Below are 23,559 nucleotides of genomic sequence, written 5' to 3' on the forward strand. Positions count from 1 at the left end.
GCTGGAATACAGACTGCCAAACAATACATTACGGTAAGTTAGGCCTTATCCGCTCAATATTGACTCAGTGACTGTGAGTGGGGGAGAGGGAGGGAGGTAGGGGGGGCAGCCAAGGAAGTGAAGAATTAACACACCGTGCAAATGCGTTGACTTTTGTAAAAATAGTGCTCTTTAATATAAATTATTGAAATATTTTAGAAATATAAATATGTGCAATGTTCCTTTCATTTATTTCTTCTTTTTTTGTAATGCTTTTCATTTCAGGTTATTACAGCTTGTTTTCGCCAGACTAGTGGCCAGCATTTTTGCCAGAGTCTTTACAAAAGACAAATGATTCACATACATGTGGTGCATCGATGTGACACATGTAAACTTGGTGTTGTCGTGCCACAAATAAGACAAGGATTTGACCAAAAACTGTATCATCTGTAGCAAAGGAAAGACCATGAAATTGTTCTGAGGTGAAAATCTTACAATCCAACTTACTATGGCTGCAACAAATGACTATTTGTATAACAATCAGTTGATTTTTTTAATTCATCAATTTATCAAAATGTAATCAAAAATACTATCTTAAATTCATATAGTTATCTATTCCAAAAACAAAGAAATATTCAAATTTATATGTATGTTGTGGTCATTCCATACACAGTACTGTGCAAAATTTTAGATTTTTGATAAAAAATACTGTTTACTTTTTTCTTTATGTGTCAACAGCAACAGCAAGAAATCTGATGTAAAATGTCCCTACATTCCCAGCGCACACAGAGTTGTTTTTCTTTCCATTTCATTACACATATCAATACCACTGACACACACAGACACACACACTCTTTTCACTTACTGTACGGCCTGGCACATGAGAACATAAAGACAGTCTCCAGTAAGCAGTAACAAATCACAAAAAAAACATAATAAAAAAAAATACTATAAATTACATGAGACATATAAAAAATTGTGCATTTAAGAATGTGAAATGCAAACATTTGACTTATTTATGAGTAGTATTTACCCTTTTTTGTTTGTGTGTGTGTGTGTGTGTGTGTGTGTGTGTGTGGGCGGGGGGGGGGGGGGGGTGTCATTTATCCAATTTTGAGCATATTCTATGTGCCTGAAATTTTTGCACAATACTGCCATAACATTTCGACTGCTTCCCATTATGAACACAACCTGTTTAAAAGTATACCCACCCAACCGCTAATGTGTTTTTAGTGCATAATGTGTTTTTTTTTGTAGCGGCACCGCCCAAGGTGCATGTCCTTGTGATCACCTTTATCTCTGTAACTATGCATGTATGTTTGTTAGGAAGATATGCTAAATACACCTTAACTGATCTTGATAAAAAGTGGTAGGTATATTGGGGCTACGAACGGGACGAAGTGATCTGATTTTGGTTATGATCAGTCAACGATCAAGTTAGAAGTCAACTTCAAACTTCCTGCCCCATGCTAATATGAAGGAAAACTGTTAATTTTATCAAAATGAGTTAAAATACTTAATTGTTAATAATCTTGACTTGATTAGTTGTTGCAGCCCTATCACGTATTGTAAGTAATATCTCTGGTATATACACAGGCACAAATATACACAGGCACAAACACACACACACACACACACACACACACAAACTTGTTTTGATCAAATCCAAGTCTTGCACTGTTTTACAAAAGGCTTTTTGTTTTAAGAATTTCATCAGGAAGACTTGTTTTGTTCCCTTGACATTCAGACAGACAAACCCAACTGTCCAATCCTGTTTTAGGGGTAATGATGGAAGGTGATAGGGTGAGAAGCCTTTGTGCACTCAGAAGGACTATGAAGTCCACGTCACAGTTCATTTCCTCCTTAAGTTATCGCGGTATGAAGGAACTAGAGGGGCCAGAGCAGCTCACACACATACAAACACGCCACGACGACTTCACACAAGTAAGAAAGAAAAAAGTCATTTCGAAAGGATTTAAGACAGAATTAAGACTTGACCTGCACTTTCATCCTAAACAAAGAGCTTCTTTGAGATCCTGGTTTTACATTTTACAGGAGCGGAATCCGGTAAATGTTCCCTCCAAGTCTGGGACATCAATCACGTTTTAGTTTAGCTATATACCAGTATGTTCCCTCCCCCTTCGCTCTTACCCCAGCACTCTGTCCTCTCAGATTCCCTTCGCCTGATCCCATTTCCCACTCTCCTGCCTCCTCCATCCAGTCCCTGTTGTCTCCAGTTCCAACCCCCCACCAAGCGTGCCGGGATCCCCCATCGACGTGTCCCATGGAGCCTTACGGAGAAGCTGACATCCAGTCAGTCTGGACAAAAAAAGTTTGCTTTTGTTTGGTCTTATGCTGAGGCTTTTGTCTCGGTAAGACCGGCCTGTTGTCTGTTGCTGCCAAAGCGCGCACGGACTCTGAACTAAAAGCGGCAAGCGGAACTAGGCAAGAAAGGGAAACAATGTTTTGTAAAGCAGCTTTTTCTTTGTCTTTGTTCCCACGCTAACAATACCTCCATGTGCGCCTTTACCCTTGTGTATATGTGCACACCCAACGTGCATGTCCGCTCTTCTCGCTCCCTATGAGGCAACACTTGCGGGAAGCAGAAATGGAAATGTGGGAATCACTACAAAACACACACACACTCAGGCAAACAAGCGCGCGCTCTGCTTTGGGCCCCTCAGTTGGAATTGCTTCTTTCTTTCTTTTTTTCACTCCGCATCTCCTCCCATTTACGCTCCCTCTCAGCCTTTCTGGACTTCACCGTCTTTCTCTCTGTCCGGCGTTCGAGGTGTCGTAAATGCCAAGGCCGACAGGGGAGTGAAACCCAAAGGCAGGCGGTCCATCGATCACGCCGCTGCTGTCATCGTTAGCATATACCAATCACATCAATCTTCTAAGAGGCTCCGCTCTGCGTCGCGGTCATACTACGAGTTTCACCTTTGACCAACTCTGGCTTCATCTGCCACTCGGCTAGCTGTCAGTTTTTGCAAGGTAGGACGGACGAGGTATCCGCGGTTACCGGAATGATGCTCATCCCAGCCCGTCATGGGAGAACGTCGGTGGATGGTTTCCTTCACTGTGATCTGAGGCGAACTCTGGTCAGTCACCTTTGGTGCACATGTTCACACATGCGCTGAGAACTGGTCTGACCGTCCCGTCCTTCAGTAACCTGGTTAATGTAGTGGAACCTTTGCAGTTCCTGTCAGTCATATGGGCGCATCATACTCCTCCAGGAAGCCTTGAAGCGTGCGCGGAAGCTGCTCTGCATGCGCCGACCCCCCGAAGCCTCTGCTGTTCAAGGTCCTCCTACACAGGTGCTGCAGTGTGGACAGAGAAGTGGAGAGGGGTCTGCGCAACTCTAAGGGGATCCTTTCCCCCCCAGTGTGGATCAGATAGACGTGGTGCACTTTTGTTTCTGCCCCGACATTTTTGGACCCGCACTCTCCTTCTCTGCTCCTTACGGCCTCTGGTCCTTTCCCCATGTAATGCGTGATGAGTTTCAGCACGCAATCAAACCGCGGGGGCATGTATGTGCTCTGGGGGTCTGGCTGCAAGAAGAAGCCGCCTCCTTCGCTGTGAATGCGCAGGTTCTTTGTTCCACGGGCAGTCTGGACAGAAAGGGTGAAGAAATGGTGATGATCAGAGGAGTCCCGGATCAAGAAGGTGCCGGGAGGTTCGGAGCGTAGCAGGGAGCTGGCCTCCCTGCCGCCCACTGCCCCCCAGTAAAAGCCACTCTCCTGGAGTTTATGCAGTGCGTGCATCACCTGAAAGAAGCATAAAATGACCCGCTATAATCACATCAGTGCTATTTTTTGGCTGTAGCTAACTGTCCGTTAGATGGAAGCTTAGCCTTGGAGCGAACGACACTTCCTACATGAGGAGATCAAACAGGTGGACAACTTGCGACTGCACAAACCGTAAACTTAAAGTAAGCTGGTCCTTGTGTTTGTTGTAAAACAGAAACATGTTTAGAAAAAAAAAGGACACATTTGTCTGTGTTATGGATTGAAAACAAACAATTAAAGGTTCTGCCAAGAATCAAACTTACAATATCCAACTGATGGTCCAGAGCGCTATCCACTACTGACCTACAGGAGCAGTCATGGTTTCTCACACATGTGGGAAGTGCGGCTGTCACCAAAGTCTAATGTCCCGTGTGATGCAAATGTGCGACTTACCTGCTGGTAGTGTGCATGTGAGCTGAAAAGCTTGTAGTGATGCGGGGTACAGTTCGACCCCTGAACCCTGCCCTCGCTGCTCATGGCGAGGGGGCTGCGTCGGCCGGAGGTCACCATGGCGCCATGGCCCCCTGCCTCTTCCAGCTGGTCGAGAGGCAGGGGGCCGAGGGTCTGAACCCCGAAGTGGACAGGTGGAAGGGCGTTGGGGGCAGAAGGAGAGTCCCGAGAGGAAGGACGGGGCGAAGGAGGCGGTGTCACACACCGGGTCCAGGGCCCCGGGGCAGGGGAGTCCGATGCATCCAGAGAGGGGCTGGGAGAGAGCACCTAAACACAGCTGCAGACAAACACAGAGACGTTAGACATTTAAACACTATGCAGCCTGCACACACTCATTCACAAACATTCATGGCATAAATAAGTGAGCACTTTCCCACACTACAGCTCTCCGGTTACTATAACATGCAGTTATGGCGACTGTGACAAATGCATGAGACAAGTCCAGGCAGCAGACGGCGGGTTATATTTAGTTTAAATGAACGCTGGTGTTGAGCCTGCTGGGCTCTGCACACAGACAGACACACACACAGACAGACAGACAGACAGACACTGGAGCCTGATTGCTTTCAATTGTCTTCGATCGCGCGCACCGCAACAAGAGATTTGCGAAACGGGGTCACGGTGAAAGAGTCTGACTGCCTCTTTGGACTAAAAACCCCGTTATCCTGTTTAACTGTAGAAGTTAAAGCAGCAAGCTCCGTCGTAACGGAGAGAGGCGCCATAACGGAACAGTCACCGCGAATTTAGACCCGCGGCAAAGAAGCGGCAGATCAGCGGCAAAGAAGCGGCAGCGCAGCGGCAACACTGCAGCAGGCGCTCGCGCCGCTCCATAAAACAAGCTTCTTCTTTTACCTCGCGGATGTGTTCTGCCGTGCGCCGCAGCCGCTCGTCGAAAGCCGATAAAAAATGCAAACTACCCGAGAGTAGTGCTAGATAAATTATTAATTCAGGCATTAAAATCCAAAAAAGTGCCCCTGCGTGGGTTTAATTTTTTTATTCTTGTTGTTTTGGGGGTTAAGCGGCGGACTGTGAAGCGGAGTGAGATCCAGTCTGGAGTGGAAGGTTACTCCAGGCTGTTCCGAGTAACCGTATGTTCGTCAGGCCCCGCCCCCTCCCCTTAGAGGCTCTTCCAGTAAACGTGCGCGTGCTCGCGCCACTGGCAGATTGCCAACAAAATAATAACCGTGATCTGGTATTCCTGGTATTGTTTCCTAGTATTTTGGTGGCTTCCCTTCTCGACAAGGTGAATAAAAGTTAATGAAAATGCACAAGCAGGTTTTTTTTTTTATGTATGGAGTTATGTTTGTGTCAACATTGTTGAATGTTTGTGGCTTTAATGTGAATTTTCATTTTGTTGACAGAAATACAGCCTTTTCATTTAAATTTCCACACTACTATTCATCGTGTTACACATCATTAATAGATGTTTATAGGATAAGTTCCGGTTTAGATTTAGTTTTAACTTTGTTTAGGAAAGAATGAGTATGCCCGTGACCCGATCCCAGATAAGTGGTTGAAGATGGAAGAGAGCAAATAGTAAGCTTGGGATGTAAAAAAGGTAAGACAGCAAGAAGAAAAAAAACTGCAATTCCTTGACTGGTCACTTGAGGCTGGTTCCAGAAAGGAGCAGACTCCCATAGAAGCCCATGTTAAAATGTCCACTTTAAAGTAGAAATGAACATCTTTACAGCCTGGTATAAAAATATGGTTTTGGTCTCGCCAGCTAGCTCGAGCTCTATAGCTAGGGGATTAAAAAAAAAAAAAAAAACTCCTTAGTTTAAGACATTTTAACCGGTAAAGTTATGCATAACTAGGGGTGTGGAGCCACACTCAGAGTGCCATTCACTCAGAGTCCACTAGCTGTGGCTGCTAGCTGCTTGGAGGACCGTGCCTGTCCTTCCTGAGAATTTTGATACAGATAACTTCAATCTGTATCTGTGGACAACAGAGATGAGCCATTAAGAACATCTTTGAAGCAACTGAAAAAGCTTCCCATTGCCTTTGGATTAAGAAGGGTGATGAGTGGCGATGTGAACTACCTGGACACAAGTTGGGGCCTGACCACCTCCGGCTGGGTTGCCCGGAGGAGGGTGGCTGGTATTAAAACCCGAAATACCAGATAATCTCGGGTACATCACTGACAATGTGTCCAGGTTGCACCGGAAGGTGTATTACATGACTAATAATATAGAATGTGTAAAATTGTTCTGACAGATCTTTCAAGACGCCTGTGCTCCAGTATTTTCATCAAGTGAAAATTTCATCTCATTTCATTTTGGTTGCTATCGGTAGCTGGTTGTTCTGTAATTTATGTCTGTAGCATGGCCCAAGCAGAGGGTCACCCCCTTGAGTCTGGTCTGCTTGAGGTTTCTTCCTCAGAGGGAGTTTTACCACGCTGCTCTGGGGGATAGTAAGGTTAGACCTTACTTGTGTGACACACCTTGAGGCAACTCTGTTGTGATTTGGCGCTATATATATTAAAATAAATTGAATTTGAATTAAAATTAAACAAAATTGAAATAGCTTGATAGCATACATTACTTCCTTTAATCCAGGATTACTTAGAATATAAGTATGTCATAATTTTTAATGCCCACACCAAAGCCACACATTATGAGAACCACGGCCCAGTCCCCAAAAATATAATTTAATAAACACACAAACCAAGGTTAGCCTCTTAGCTTAGCGTGTTTGGTAACTCTTAAGATGGGGGCATGTTTGGGCTTCATTTGTCCCTCTCAGGTCATGCAGGGAATCACCACCTCCACTTCTTTATTCAAATATGGATTGGCTGTGATGTAGGCAAAAGTAAGCACTGCCAACATGGCGACACCCAGAGCAGCAATTTTTAGGGTTCAAAATTATTCTTCCGGGTCTCTATAGAAAACATGAGTGATGTCACAGTCACACAGGGTTTGTCGATTACCGTCTATGGCACAAGGTAGAGTACTTGATCTCGATTAATCACTGCGGGAATTAGCTCATCAAAACAGGAACAAAATGCATTTTGTGTACTAAAACATACAGTAGTGTTCAGAATAATAGTAGTGCTATGTGACTAAAAAGATTAATCCAGGTTTTGAGTATATTTCTTATTGTCACATGGGAAACAAGGTACCAGTAGATTCTCACAAATCCAACAAGACCAAGCATTCATGATATGCACACTCTTAAGGCTACGAAATTGGGCTATTAGTAAAAAAAGTAGAAAAGGGGGTGTTCACAATAATAGTAGTGTGGCATTCAGTCGGTGAGTTCGTCAATTTTGTGGAAAAACAGGTGTGAATCAGGTGTCCCCTATTTAAGGATGAAGCCAGCACCTGTTGAACATGCTTTTCTCTTTGAAAGCCTGAGGAAAATGGGACATTCAAGACATTGTTCAGAAGAACAGCGTAGTTTGACTAAAAAGTTGATTGGAGAGGGGAAAAACTTATACACAGGTGCAAAAAATTATAGGCTGTTCATCTACAATGATCTCCAATGCTTTAAAACGGACACAAAAAAAAAACAGAGACGCGTGGAAGAAAACGGAAAACCATCAAAACGGATAGAAGAATAACCAGAATGGCAAAGGCTCACCCATTGATCAGCTCCAGGATGATCAAAGACAGTCTGGAGTTACCTGTAAGTGCTGTGACATTTAGAAGATGCCTGTGTGAAGCTAATTTATTTGCAAGAATCTCCTGCAAAGTCCCTCAGTTAAATAAAAGAAATGTGCAGAAGAGGTTACAATTTGCCAAAGAACACATCAACTGGCCTAAAGAGAAATGGAGGAATATTTTGTGGACTGATGAGAGTAAAATTGTTCTTTTTGGGTCCAAGGGCCGCAGACAGTTTGTGAGATGACCCCCAAACTCTGAATTCAAGCCACAGTTCACAGTGAAGACAGTGAAGCATGGTGGTGCAAGCATCATGATATGGGCATGTTTCTCCTACTATGGTGTTGGGCCTATATATCGCATACCAGGTATCATGGATCAGTTTGGATATGTCAAAATACTTGAAGAGGTCATGTTGCCTTATGCTGAAGAGGACATGCCCTTGAAATGGGTGTTTCAACAAGACAATGACCCCAAGCACACTAGTAAACGAGCAAAATCTTGGTTCCAAACCAACAAAATGAATGCCTCGCAGATGTGAAGAAATCATGAAAAACTGTGGTTATGCAACTAAATACTAGTTTAGTGATTCAAAGGATTGCTAGAAAAGCAGTTTGAACATAATAGTTTTGAGTTTGTAGCGTCAATAGCAGATGCTACTATTATTGTGAACACCCCCTTTTCTACTTTTTTTTTACTAATAGCCCAATTTCATAGGCTTAAGAGTGTGCATATCATGAATGCTTACTCTTGTTGGATTTGTGAGAATCTACTGAAACTACTGGTAACCTGGATTAATCTTTTTAGTCACATAGCACTACTATTATTCTGAACACTACTGTATATATTTCCCCACTGTAGCCACTCCAGGGCTGCGTAAAGGAAGGTGAGTAACTGTACTGGGACTGGAAAATCTCATGTGTGCTCAAAATAACACTTGCAGTGTACTTTGTAATTGGTGGTCTGTTAGTGATACAACCACACTGTAATGAAAATGGGCAGCTAGGTGTGTTTTTTAATATACCAGACCAGTTTATATCAACCCTGTGACAGTCTTAAAAATTTGCTCCAGTCAGTTTGTTTACCGCTGATGACAGTTCAGTTTCAAAGTCAGTTTATTTGTATAGTGCCAAATTACAATACAAACCGTCAAGTCGCTTCACAAGAGCAAGGTCCAATGAAAGTGGCTCCAGTTCAGTTGGCAACCATTCGTTCTAGCAACTACAACAAATTTAAAACAACAAAAGAAGCACAAAGTGCAAGAAATTTGTTGCACACAGTGAACACAAAACTGCACTTAAGTTATAAGAAAGATAAAAAAAAAAAGCACGTCATGCGTGGTTTGGTCCTTTTTGTTTGTGAACAATTCAAACATGGACACTGAATCTTCCGTGGATGTTTACCAACATTCAATAAATAGTCCTTGTAGAAATTAAATGATATCACCGTGTGCAAATTGTAAATAATCTTCAAATGCGTGAATACATAATTACAACACTGCAATTTAGTTCATTTACAATACTGTTACAGGCATTCTGTTGATATCCATGTCTTTCCTTGTCAGCAATTTGTGGAAAAAGGGGTTTGCTCATATGACGCAATTGTCAAAAATAAGTAAAGCACAACTAGGCTGGATTGCTAATAGTTTCAATGTGACTATTGCAAACAACTGAACCTACTCTAAGATAAAGACATTTGTGAGTCAGGTCTGTTATCAGTAGTGTTGAAATTTTCAATACCAATTCAATGCCAGACTTTATAAAATGTGGCGGTATCCATCTTCTTGCATTGTAAGTGATATCTACTAAAACTCAATTATAGTATAAAACTGGTACAAATTTAAATTCTTCTATTGTGGACAAATTTAGGCAAAAAATAAATAAATAAATACATAAATAATAAACTCAGAAACTCCCCAGTTGTCAACAATTAACAATGCTCATTATAAGTCAGCAATATTTTATAGTGTTCAAAACTGTTCAATTGCGGTGTTATGTACCAGATTTTCATTGGTGCCAGCACTGACTATTGTGGAAACTTGCTTGACTAGCAAACATTAAAGAAACTTTGCTGGACATTCATGTCACTGAACAAGTTACTAAAGGCCTGCAAAGACATTGTAGTTTGAGTTAGAGTTTGGGTGACCATCAGTGGTGGTATAGGTGGGTGCCCAAGGAAATGTTCTTTGTGAGTCTCTAGGCCAGTGTTCTCCAATCCTGATCCTTGGGACCTAAAGTGCTGCACATTTTCCATTTGTCCCTGAACTAATCAGTGCAGAGATCAGCTCAGTCATCTGTTGATTAGCTGAACACATTTGATCTGTTCTGATCTGCACCTAGGTTATAGTGATGCTATCACATTGGTTGGGCTTCAACTATGACTTCCATCACTGTCAGAAACACAATAAAGAAGGGTACCAGAAAGGTGTATGGTTTGGCAAAGTATGGTTACTCAGTAACAATAATAATATTTCAGTTCTATCCAACAGTATACAATGATCAGCTGTGTGAAATACAGAACTCAGCTTGAGCAGTGGCATCACTGTATCCATAGCCACCAACAGATCATTCACTGAAGGGGGCAAAGAATTTGATTAGTTATCAATTACTCAAAATGTTTCCAATAAAAATGATATATTACAATTTGTCTCTAATTTAGCAGTATTCTAGGTTCAACTTGGATTTCATAGGAGGCAGTAACTTCTACTCAAAGTATATCAGATGGTGTACTTTTGTAGCATAAACAGAAAAACTTTTTCAATACATAATGAAAAAAATCACTATAAAAAACAAACAATATATTTTTATTTTATTTGTCACTTTGCTCAATGTATATAGCTGCTATACGCAATACAATAATACTAATGACCACTAATTCAGCACTTGAAGCTGAGTATTCTTTTCACCTTGGTCCTAATAAAGAACATTTTATCTTGTTCATATTTTTGAAAGTCTTGGTGTTTTGTCATTGCATCGTCAAGGTTAATGTGTTTTCCAGAGAAACAACCTTTTAAACATAACTAAGGTAATCTAAAGTCTACATACCATTTGCTTTGTTCTGCATGTTAACAAGCGGCTGATTGTGGCTGAAGAAATGAAGACCAAAGTTCAGCCAAATGTTTCCAGAAAGCTTTGCCATTTCAATGAGCGGCGGTTTATTGTTTAAGAAAATTGCAAATCAGTTTTGTTATGTGATCTCTTAAACCCTGTTGCTGTGTTCTCGGAAGCTGTGGTTTACACCATTACGGATGTTTAATCTAAACACAATTGCTGTGTCCCCTACAAATGATGCAAAACTCAACAGACGTCACTGTACTGAAGTTAAAGTTTAATCAGCTGCAGTTACGTTTAAAAAAGTTGAATTCCACCAACCTTGTTTAAAATAATATTCATATAACTGTAGTCCATTCACAAATTTAAAAACTCTTTCATCATGTGTGATCTTATCAGGGCCATACTATAACAACTCTCAAAAATATAACACAATGCTAAAATACTCTGAGCCGTATGAGCATTGTGTTCTTCTTTATAATTTGCAGTTGTTTAATTAATTATTAAGATCCTATTGTCTTATGTGCAATTTGTACTTGTTCAAATCAAGCAATTACCCTCAGTGCATTTGTAGGTATTAATGAGACAAATTTGACGCCATAGGAAGTTAGCTGAGTTAGCATGTATGCTAACATCTGAAAAATGTCTTGTAAATGACTGCAGAGGTGTTATTGGGTTCCAAAAACAGTATTTTCAGTTTTAGAAGTGCTTATTTCTCGCTAGAGTTTACATAATATATGAGAAACATGCATATAAACACACAAACCAAAGCGGGTTTGGAAAAACCAGCCACTGACATCACAGTACAGCTCTACTCTGATTTGCTCTCACCCCCGCCACTTAAAAACAAAACTGAACAGACTAAAACAGAATGTTAATGAATAAATGAATTTATTCAGCACACAGATCAGCAATAATAAAAACAACAACTTAACAATCACTTAAGTCACTTAATGTGACTTTTTAACCTCTTAAAATAGGTCAAGGTGAGCCGTCTTTGAACTTGTCCAAGATCTGTGTCCCAAGAATACTCCCTGTAAATTTGAAGATTCTGGCAGTAATAGGACTGGACTTGTGCTGAGCACAGACAGGGGGAAGATAGACATATTACATGATTACCCAATTGGGTAATCATGTAATATTTTATGATTAAATTTTTCTGTAGGAACATTTAGGTTTCAGGTATTAACTCCTATAATATAATGTAGTTATGATATTTGTTGTATATGTTGTTTCCTCCCTCTTTGTGTTAATGTTACTTATGTATGTGCTGTTTATATTCTTGAGCCGCTTGGGTGGGTAGGGAGAGTTCCCATGGGATAAAAAAGCTTTTAAACCTACCATCCCTGGTTCTCAAGACCAGGCACCTAGGTGGCTCTGTCTCTTCTTCTTTCTTCCCCTATTTTCTCTTTCTCTCTCTTTTTTTAATATTTAGGAGTACCTTAGTATATGCTAGTCAAGTTCCACCTTAGATTCAGAATGTACCTACACAATAGCAGGGGGAAAAAGTGGTACATTGATGCATTTAAGAACAATCACAGCAATTTCAGTAGAAGTTAAAAATATTTGAAAGTTGGCACAGAGGCAAAGTTACACAACTGGCTGCTTCAATAGAACCTGTGTTGTTCTTATCACAGTTTCTTCAGGAAATGAAGGTGATTATCAGGATTATCAACTTATCAGGATGTTCTTCCACAGTATGCACAGATATGCCTAAACAGTCGCCTTGAATGAAAGATATGAGGGGTGTTGGAAAAGTTTTGAACCTGACCCAGAAAAAAGTAGGGCGTGGTTCTCCATCTTTGGTATTCTGAAAAAAAAAAAAAAAACATTTCTTGACATTGCACCGAGTGAGTCAAACTTCACACATTCACGAGAAATGTTGGTTTTCAGGCTCAAAACTCTTAGTCGCCACTCATAAATACTTCAAACTCCAGTGAGACAAAATGGTAGGCTTGATGCTGCATTGAAGACGATGGTAAACTGAAATGTGTGTTTCACTTGATAATCTTTTGGAAACAATGTGGCTGCCACCAGTAACATCACTGAACTTTGTTGTTGTCATTACAAGGAACACATAAAATGGTTGTGGTAGCTGCTTGCTGTGGGTCAGCAACATGGAAAATGTCTCAGATGTGTTTTTTGTTGTTTCAATTTACTTTCAATTTATTTAGTTTATATCGCACCAAATCACAACAAAGCTGCCTCAAAGCATTTTGCACAAGTAAGGTCTAACCTTACCAACCCCTAGAGCAAGCACACAGGCGACAGTGGTAAGGAAAACCTCCCTCTAATGATATTAAAGAAGAAACCTCAAGCAGACCAGACTCAAGGGGGTGACCCAATGCTTAAGGCATTCTACCAAAAAGTTTCACAATACAGAACACAACACAACAACAATTGACAAGAGTCCATGCAGGCGTCCAGTCCACCGTCAGGGTGGGGGGAGTCATCGAGCCACTCGTTGGATCTGTTCCTACAGCAGAGTCCGTCCTGTGTCCGCCACAGAAATCATCCAATCCAGCACGTGGAACAAGCCGCATCTCGGACAGAGAGAAAAAGAAAACAGAATCGGTCAGCCACAAAAAACTACACTTAAGGTAAAATTCGTCAGCATTAAGCAACAGGAAAGCAGAAGAAATAACAGACCCAGACTTTAGATAAAGTTGAGACAGAGACCCGCTCTGTTTACCAATAAATTAATTTAAAAGGTTAGGAAGCATCGTAACATACTATGCCAGTATGCTAGCCATACGAAAGTAAAAATAAGTGCGTCTTAAGTCTGGACTTGAAAATCTATACAGAATCTGACTGTTTTATTGATGTAGGGAGATCACTGTCTATTTTATAGTCTTGACTCAATGATATTAATTATTACAAACATCTTTGCAAAAACTAACGCTTGCAATGCTACTATTACATAAAGAATGCAAACATCTCACACAAAAAAGCAAGTTATTTGTTAAAAGTAGGTTCAGGTTCAGGTGAGTTTATTTGTTCCAGTAGGTAGATTTGTCTTACAGCAAACAGAAAAGGGCGTCCTTGTTAGTCAGGCACAACAATAACAATAAAAACACTGAAAACACTAACAACGAACATATATGCAAAACAAAAGCGTAGCACAGACACTACCGGGCACTCAGAAGCTTACTAAAAGACTAAAAACAGGCATCAAGAGAAACCACTAAAAGATGGCCAGCATAAATTTGGTGTGCAAACGGCAAATAAATAGTTCCATAAATAAATAAATAAATAAATAAATATGTGCAAACTATGCTAAGATTTTAAGTAGCAATTAATAATATTTATATCACTGCTTTCTTAACAGTCACGACAGATGACACCACGACTGCAGTCGCTATGACGTCAAGGCGGATATATCACACAAATTTTGAGTAAAAACACAATCTTATTTCAAATAATTAGTTTTCCAAGTTCCTCAACAACAACAAAACAGTCCAAAAGAAAACCAATTATATATATGTGTGTGTGTGTGTGTGTATGTGTATACACACACACAAAACAAATTCATCAAAATGATAATGATTTTGGCTTCAATTCCACGAATTGGCTTCAATTCATGGAATTTCCTAGATGTGCGTCACATCTGGGAAAAACAAAACTTAGATTCGGGTCAATGTGAACCTAAAAAAAGAAGTTGTATTTACATTACAGCTCTGTCGCTGGGTGTCACTATAGGAGCTGATAACATGAACGTAATAATTATTAAAATAAAAGACCGTCCGTTACGTGTTATTTCCAAAATAGTTTTGTTATTGTGAGATTAAAAATATTTTGTAACACGCGTTATTTTCAAAGTGGAGCCGCTTGTCTCCATCGTTATTAATAAAGTTAATTCAAAACCATGAGCTACAACAATGGCGGCGTCTACGTCCTGGAGGAGGTTCGCGCATTCGATGCACTCACCGGCTCTGTTTGGCGTTTTTACTCGGATAACTGACCGACTGTTTCGTACTCGGGACAGACGAGGAGGGTAAGAACATTTTTTAAACCCACGGAGATGTAGACGGCAGGATGTTATGTTTATGTTGGTGTAAATGTATTCTGCGCTTTTCCGCCAAAGCAGGAGTTAAATCTTCTAAAGATGTTTACCAACACACGGTCAGACTTCATATATATGAAGACTTATATATATATATGTATGTATGTATGTATGTAGAGAGAGAGAGTTTAGCACGAGTTTCCTTTCTTAATGTTAGTCCATCCCTACTAGCTTGTGCAAGCTAAAACCCAAAAACAATAAATCCTATCATTTTATGACTCACCAGATTAAAAGAGTACATATGAAGAATGAAACGGTTCGATGTTGGTTCCCTTGATGCCTCACGTCAATCGAAAAAGCGATTTTGTTTTATCCATGAAATATCACATAGACGTGTCTGCCCCCTGCTGGATGGATTCTGGAAATTATGACCAGCTGTGGTTAAATTTGCATACTCCTACAACGGAATGGGGAAAGTCAGACTGGAATTATAGGACATGTGGCTGAGGATAAAGGCACAACTTTTTTTCTTCGGTATTGCAAACTATTGATGGTTGATGGTGTTAGGTGCAGAGTGCAGAGTGGAGCATAGTCAGACTTTTTTTATGATTTTTAAGGCTCACGGGGCATACAGCATCTGGGTTGTTCGTCTCTCCCTCTGTTCCTTCGTCCGTCCGTCTGTCCGGCAGTAGTTTGTTCGCCGCTACATAGCTCAGCACCTTTTGCTCGCAGAAACTTCATATTTGGTGGGTACATGCCTTGGAGGAGTACTTCACGTGGGTTTGAAGGCCAGTGACCTTGACCTACTTTTGAAGGTCACCAGTGGTCACAACTGTCAAATCCTTCGCCACGACGTAGCTCGTCACCTTTTGCTCACAGAAACGTCATATTTGATGGGTATTGCCTTGGAGGAGTACTTCGCATGGATTCGAAGGCCGGGGACCTTGACCTACTTTTCAAGGTCACCAATGGTCACAACTGCCAAATTCTTTGCCGCAATGTAGCTCAGCACCTATTGCTCACAGAAACTTCATATTTGATGGGTACATGCCTTGGAGGAGTACTTCGCATGGGTTCGAAGGCCGGGGACCTTGACTTAACCAGACCCCTCCTACCGAGAGGCCGACTGCTATAGGCTAGTGACTAAACAATAGCTGTAATTAGCACCTATTGTGCTCTAGTTAGCACTCTCCTAATAATGGGATGGAAGCCTCCCCTGATGGCTCCCTTGACGACTCTCCTGATGACGTGAATGACTCATTACCATGAACAAAAGACTAAAACTGCTTTGACCTGAGTACCCCATTGTAAACAGGGGACAAAGCGTGTCTGAGACCCGCCCCCCGGTTAAGGCTGGGTTTCAACTGTTTTACAAAGAATGCTTCCTTGACACCTCTCTCAAACCATTTCTTCTCTCTGGCTAAGATTTTAACTTCCTTGTCCTCAAACGTGTGGTTAGTGTCTTTCAGGTGGAGATGAACTGCAGACTGAGGTCCACTGGCGACCTCTCTGCGGTGCTGGTATAGCCTCTTGTTTAAAGGTTGCTTAGTCTCACCTATGTAGTGTTCATTACAGTTTTCCTGACATCTGATATAATACACTACATTGCTCTGTTTGTAACTAGGGATCCTGTCCTTAGGGTGAACTAATTTCTGTCTCAAGGTGTTAACCAGTTTAATGTAAACTGGGATTTTGTGCTGTCTGAAGATCCTCTGTAGTTTTTCCCCTACTCCTGCTAAATAAGGGAGAGACACTCCTCTTCTTCTTCTTGTCTCCTGTCTATCTGGTCTCTTTGTTTTCTGGGACTTCTGCACTTTGTCCAGGGACCATCGTGGGTACCCACATACTGTGAGGGCTTTCCGTACAAGTTGTTGTTCTTTAGCCCTTCCCTCTGCAGTTGTGGGCACCTGTAGGGCTCTGTGTTGAAGAGTCCTGATCACCCCGAGCTTGTGTTCAAGGGGGTGGTTTGAGCCAAAGAGCAGATATTGGTCAGTGTGAGTAGGTTTTCTGTAAACCTCTGTCTGAAGCTGCCTGTTCTCTCCAATCGTAACATCACAGTCCAAGAAGGCTAAATGGTTGTTTCTGGCATCCTCACATGTGAACTTGATATTGGAATCCACCGAATTGATGTGTTCTATAAAGTCCTCGACCTCCTGTTGCTTGATTTTAACCCATGTGTCATCGACATATCTGAACCAGTGACTGGGAGAGATGCCTGTGAGCGACGTCAAGGCTGTCTTCTCCACTCGCTCCATGTACAGATTGGCCACAATGGGGGATACCGGAGACCCCATCGCACAACCATGGATCTGCCTGTAGTAATTCCCCCTAAACAGGAAATATGTGGTGTTAAGACAGATCTCCAAGAGTTGGCAGATGTGGTCTGGTGTGAGTTTGGTCCTTTCAGGTAGAGACACATCCTCCAGCAGTCTCTACCTCACAGCTGAGATGGCCTCAGCGGTGGGGATGCAGGTGAACAACGAAGTCACATCAAATGACACCATAGTTTCATCTGCCTCCGGGGGGCGGGTCTCAGACACGCTTTGTCTCCTGTTTACAATGGGGTACTCAGGTCAAAGCAGTTTTAGTCTTTTGTTCATGGTAATGAGTCATTCACGTCATCAGGAGAGTCGTCAAGGGAGCCATCAGGGAAGGCTTCCATCCCATCATTAGGAGAGTGCTAACTAGAGCACAATAGGTGCTAATTAGAGCTATTGTTTAGTCACTAGCCTATAGCAGTCGGCCTCTCGGTAGGAGGGGTCTGGTTAGGTTAAAAACTCCAGCTTTTGTTGGCTCCTGGTTTATTCTTCTCTACAAGAGTCAAGACAGAAGTCAGACTACCAGAGCAAGAATTTTAGCTGAGGAAGCTTCTGTGATTTGAAGCGAAATGTCCTTACGTCAAGCAACCCAGTCCAGTCGAAGATTCAAGCTTCTCTACTATGGAAACCACCTGGACAACTGAGAGCCTACACAGAAACTTGGAGGAGTAATTCGCATGTGTTCGAAGGCCGTGACCTTGACCTAGTTTTCAAGGTCACCAATGGTCACAAGTGTCCAATCCTTCGCCGCCATGTGCCTGGGTACCTATTGCTCGCAGATACTTCATATTTGGTGGGTACATGCCTTGGAGGAGTACTTTGCATGGGTTCGAAGGCTGCTGACCTTGACCTGCTTCTCAAGGTCACCAGTGGTCACAACTGTCAAATCCTTTGCCTGAAATTTGTTCACAGCAATGTACCTCGGCACTTATTGCTCGCAGAAACTTCATATTTGGTGGGTACATGCCTTGGAGGAGTACTTCGCATGGGTTTGAAGTCCAGTGACCTTGACCTACTTTTAAAAAATTACCAATAGTTGCATTTGTTCAAAGGGTACAGACTTTTTATGGTCACTGTTGGCCACATCCTCTAAATAAATATAATGTCAATCTCCAATTTTTCCACTGTGTATCCCAGTTTACATCAAACACATGAGGGTTCAACCAAATACCGACTCCACCCATGTACATATTACTGCACTTTACATGGAAAATAGTACTGCGCGTGGGGCATTTCGTGACGAATGTCTCTAGTTGTTTTTATTTTATTGCCAAATCTGACCAGCATTTTTGGAAGTGAGCTGCACACATCTGGTGTTAGAGTAAGGCTTTCAACTTGCCTCAGCTGCCTAGCAAACCAAATTTTATTTTAAGGGGTTTGTGTTAGGGTTAAATTTTTTGAAATGCACAAAAAGGCAAAAAAAATTAAATATGTCCACATCTGGACAACAGCATTGTGCACTTGATAGTCTTGCACAGTAGCAGAATTACACTTTCACATACTGCAAGAACAGATGTCTTCCTTTTGATACAGATTCAGGAACAATGTTCTGAAACACAGTTCTTGCAAAAGGTTAAAAATTTTCAAGAAAAAGGTTTTGAATTTACTGAGTTTGCAAGTGTAAACTATTGCTGAATTGGACCTGGACTACATCGGAAGTTTCCTATTGCACAAGACTCCCGGGAGTGTGTAATGCTTTGGTCCGGAAGTGAAAGTATTGTTCAGATTTCCAATACCCTAAGACCTCCATCCATTTTCCAAACTATTTAAGAGAAAGTAATTTGCAAGTTGTACTACATATTGGTAGCGCAGCTCTTTATCCTGCTGAGCTATCTGTGCTACAGATGGGTAGTGTGACTGGGAAGAACACTACCGGTCTGTGTCCTTGTCCCAGCTGTAAATGGGATTGTTTAATTTTGATGCACCAGGTCAGTCAAAAATGCAGTTTTGTCGGCCACCTGCTGAACATTGACACCTGCTGTAAGGATCAGAAATACGCATCCACGTGAAATCATAAATTTCACATTTACAGGATGCTGTCAGCACTGTAGCCTCTATATACATCTGTATGTTCACTAGGTCCAAGTGACTAGGACATAGGTCGCATGTTTTATAGAACAAGCTGTAATTTTCCAAAAACACAAACCCACACAAGGTGAAGATTTTACATGTAATATTAAGGACTTCAGAAATACCTGCCACCAGACAAAGTAGATCTGTTAATCGGGTGTTGTGATTATCAGTGTTCACCTTTGTTGTGCGTGGAACAGAATCTGACAGCGCTGCTGTGTGTGTTCATAGATTTCCACTGTTTACACCTAGAGTCCCAGTTGCCGTAATGTCTTGCAAAAATGACACCTGCTACTGCAAAGTACATCAGTTTAAGTGGAGCCATGTAGTATAGAACCATAGTGTAGGACACTGATGGAGTCAGAAATGTGAGGAACCTTTGCCTTTTTTGTGTGATTGCACCAAAGGATGTATTCACATTATGAATAGAACTAGACTGAAACTGATTTATTTGCCCACCTGCAGCTTGTATTTAATTATTTTCTGAGTATTAAAACCATGCCAGTTTTTTTTTTTTTTTCTAAATTCAGATTTTGGTTTGTGGAAGCACGATGAGTTAGTGGTTTGCACTGTTGCGTCACAGTTAGAATGCCTCAAGTTTACTTCTGACTTGATCCTTTCTGCGTGGCGTTTACCCCATGATTTCATGGATTACTACCTCAGGGTGCTCTGGCTTCCTCCCACTTCCAAAGATATGCAGGTTGGGTGAATAGTGCGTAGTGGCGTCTTTTTAAATTGCCCATATCTGATACATTGTGTACCAAAGTTGACAAACACATTAAATGCTCTTGGACTAAATTTTCCTCTACTGCATGTATTCAGTTTTATCAAACAGTATATGAGTTAGGTCAGTTAAATATTTACTTTATTTTCTTTATTTTCCATATGTAGTTATAAAAAATAATGGTTACAATATATTTATTTCAGTTTTGTACCTCACCCTCTGGAATGGGGATATGAATGATTGTATTCATCTCTTAGTCGCACTCCTTGTCCCTGTGATAAATCATTATCAAAATAAATCAGTGCAAAATATTGCCAATAACACAGATGAATATTCTTTGACTCCTTTATGACTTTTGTATGTCACCTGTTCTTCACTACAGTATGTCACCTATTCATTGGGTCACCATTTTACATACACCATGAATGGCTCTTCAAACAACATGGAAAATTTCAAAAGATTCCAGAAATTGGTGAAATTACTCGTAAAATCTTCTGAATGACAAATTAGCATAAATTGGAATTAATTGGGGAAACATTGGCTGTTTTTAGGCATCTGAGGAAAAAAAACCTAAAGGCTTCCATATCACACTTTTGGATCTTGCAATTCAGGTCCCTCCTTAGGAGCAACTTCAAAATGATTTATGGTACCACAAAGACTTGTAGTCAAATATACAAAAATATAAGGACCTTGAGACTGCAAAGACTTTACATCATTGAGGAAGGAGGCCCAAATTAACACCCTGGAATTCAGGAACTTTTGTACTAAAGGTCCATCAGATCATGAGGGTCACAAGTAAGAAACCGATGGAGTGAGAGGCATCAGATAGTAGAAATGCGACATCATTGTTGCATGAAGTTTTCCAGTTTTTCCTGGGTTGACAAGGTGACTCCAAAAATAATAGAAAACAGACTTCAATTTTAGATATTGTATTGTATACGAGGTCTATTAGAAAAGTATCTGACCTTATTATTTTTTTCAAAAACCATATGGATTTGAATCACGTGTGATTACATCAGACATGCTTGAACCCTTGTGGGCATGCAAGAGTTTTTTCATGCCTGTCGGTTACGCCATTCGCCTGTGGGCAGTCTTTGAGTGAGGAGTGGCCCACCCTCTCGTCAATTTTTTTCATTGTTTAGGAATGGCTCAGAAACTGCTGCTTTGTTTGATCAAATTTTTTTCAAAACTGTAAGGCACAACTGAGTGGACACCATTCGATAAATTCAGCTGGTTTTCGGTAAAAATTTTAACGGCTGATGAGAGATTTTGGTCTGGTAGTGTCACCGTATGGACGGCCCACGCTGCCTGACGGCGATCTGCGCTTCGAGGCGGCAGCGTCTCGCCGTTTCAAGTTGAAAACTTCCACATTTCAGGCTCTGTTGACCCAGTAAGTCGTCAGAGAACAGAGAACTTTCAGAAGAAGTCGGCATGAGGAGTTTATTCGGACATTCCATTGTTAACGGACATTTTGTAATGAAAGAACGTGCGGGCAGAGTCGCATGTCGGGCCGGACCCGACCGCAGGGGGTCGCGACAGGAAAAACACCTCCATTGGAAACCTTAACGGGCAAGTTGGAACATGCCCAAGCTGTTAAACAATTTCTCAGTTACTCACTTGTTGAAAGCCATCAAAAGCCGCCTGAATTTTACAAATGGTTTTCAACACGGAGGTGTTTTTCCTGTCGTCACGGAAACGACTCAGCGAATTTGCGCGCACGTCTTTCATTAAAAAATGTCCTTAAACAGTGGATTGTCCGCATAAAGTCCTCATGCCGGCCTCTTCTGAATCTTCTCTGTTCTCTCACGACGTCCTGGGTGAATTAAGCCTTAAATTAGGATGTTTTCAGGTCGAAACAGGCCGACAACGGCGCCTGGAAGCGCTGCGCGACGTCCCGCTCCGTGGGAAGTCCTTACACCGACAGAAACACCCCATAATCTCTCATCAGCCGTTAAACTTTTCACCGAAAACCAGCTGAATTTCTCGAATAGTGTCCACTCGGATATTCCTCACAGGTCCAGAAAAAATTTTAATAAACCAACGCGCGCCGTCTCGAGCAGCGTGTGAAACAAAGGAATTCAGCCGAGAGGGCGGGACCACATCTCACTCAAGGCCTGCCCACAGGGAAATGACTTCACCGACACGCGTGAAAAAACTCACGCATGCGCACGACGATTCAAGCTTGATTGGTGTAATCGCACGTCATTCAAATCCATATAGTTAAAAAAAATGTCGGTTTTTTATCTAATATACCTCGTAGATGCCTTCACTCAACTTTCATCTCTACCTCAGCCTGCAAACTGAGCGCGCACACACACACACACACTGTGCCTCTCTTCACCCTGTACTCCAGCCCTGGCCCCGGATGGCCGGACCGTTTCCCCTCGGTGTGGATCAGTTAAATATGTGATTATGGTTGAAAGATGTTGCACCTTTAAGAGAGCACTCTTTATTATGACATAAAAGGTTTTCAACTGTCAAGAAACCATTTATCCAAAATTAACATAAAGTTATTGTGTTTGCTCTGGTGATCAACTGTAACACTTCGCCAACCTGTTTTATTTTTATTTTTTACAGTCAAGACATTCAGTTGAGGTAATACACACCATATTTGATTAAAATGGAACATCAGTTAGAGGAAAATAGAGTTGGAAAGTTTTCAGCCTATGTGCATGTAAAATGTGTTTTTCTGCTCAAATGTTTTTGCTGAAACGCAGTGGATGCAAAGGCACGGCTTTGCAAGTGCACACATTTCTCAGGCGGATGTAAAAGAAACATTGCCACAGACTGCAAAAGAGATGGAACATGTTTCTTTTCAAAGTGTCTTTAATGGTCTTTCATATGGAGAAGAATAACGAGAGCACTTAATTCCATTTTGGGTGTGTTCAGATGAGATTGCTGCTCTTTTAGGTCACAGGGAAGTGCAAGTGAGAACTTGTGATGAGTCAGAATGATAATGAAATTCCAATCTATGTTTAGACAACACTCACATTGGCAGAAGTCTGGTGTTTATCTGATTTATGTTCATGCGGTACAAGTTTAGTCCAAGGATATCTGTGTCAATGCGCATCTTTGTAAAATCCATTTGCATATTTTGTGTCTAATGGAAACACGTTTTACTGTCACCCCAGGCGTGGCTCAGTCAGCTCCACTGTGCATACAAAGAGCTGGATCAGGTGAAGATGATGTTACTTAAGGCTAATAGGTGTTTTTCCCAAAGATCACATAATTCTAAGCAGAAAGTTTGAAGAAGAAATCCAAATGAAGTTTTTCAAGGCCACCGTACACAGCTCCTCATCAACATTTTGGGTTTAAGTTGAATGAGAGAGGCAAATGAGCCAGTATGTGAACTTGTTTAAAACCCCATTGTTGATTTAAGAGCAAGTTTTGGTTATTCTTTTAAAAAATGTATTTATTTTACAGAGCCAGAGAGTCGCAATTCATCTATTGTTTAATTGTGTAGTTCTATTTATTTTTGGATTTGCATTTCTTTACAACTGAAGTTCAAGACATATTCAGTGACTTGAAATGTTCATGTATCCATCCCCTGACTTGTCTGAAGAAAACTGGCAATTAAA

The 23,559-nt window shown here is 41.4% G+C and overlaps 2 protein-coding genes across 5 annotated transcripts in view; one reads left to right on the forward strand and one right to left on the reverse strand.

The window, feature by feature from the left end:
* Positions 1 to 146: 146 nt before the first annotated feature.
* socs3b (suppressor of cytokine signaling 3b) lies at positions 147 to 15,277 on the reverse strand. 4 transcript variants are annotated; one of them, XR_004566529.1, is made up of 4 exons: positions 5,070 to 5,302; positions 4,161 to 4,494; positions 1,915 to 3,746; positions 147 to 1,628 (listed from the first exon to the last, which is right to left on the reverse strand). XR_004566529.1 is itself a non-coding variant. In XM_034194157.1 (3 exons), the coding sequence occupies exons 2-3, from the start codon at positions 4,275 to 4,277 to the stop codon at positions 3,189 to 3,191; spliced, it is 675 nt and encodes a 224-aa protein (XP_034050048.1). In that variant the 5' UTR covers positions 4,278 to 4,494; positions 15,153 to 15,277; the 3' UTR covers positions 147 to 3,188. The 4 variants fall into 4 exon arrangements, 3 of the variants coding, with proteins under 3 accessions (XP_034050048.1, XP_034050046.1, XP_034050047.1); XM_034194157.1 differs by lacking the exon at positions 5,070 to 5,302 and adding an exon at positions 15,153 to 15,277 and having other exon boundaries at positions 147 to 3,746; XM_034194155.1 differs by having other exon boundaries at positions 147 to 3,746.
* Positions 14,684 to 23,559, forward strand: part of LOC117531115 (CDP-diacylglycerol--glycerol-3-phosphate 3-phosphatidyltransferase, mitochondrial) — a 53,028-nt gene continuing 44,152 nt past the window's right edge. Inside the window, 1 exon segment of the mRNA XM_034194150.1 lies at positions 14,684 to 14,860. Within this exon segment, the coding sequence (XP_034050041.1) occupies positions 14,745 to 14,860 (116 nt within the window). The 5' untranslated portion in view covers positions 14,684 to 14,744.

The sequence above is a fragment of the Thalassophryne amazonica genome, chromosome 18, assembly GCF_902500255.1.
Source record: "Thalassophryne amazonica chromosome 18, fThaAma1.1, whole genome shotgun sequence".
Classification (NCBI taxonomy): Eukaryota; Metazoa; Chordata; class Actinopteri; order Batrachoidiformes; family Batrachoididae; genus Thalassophryne; species Thalassophryne amazonica.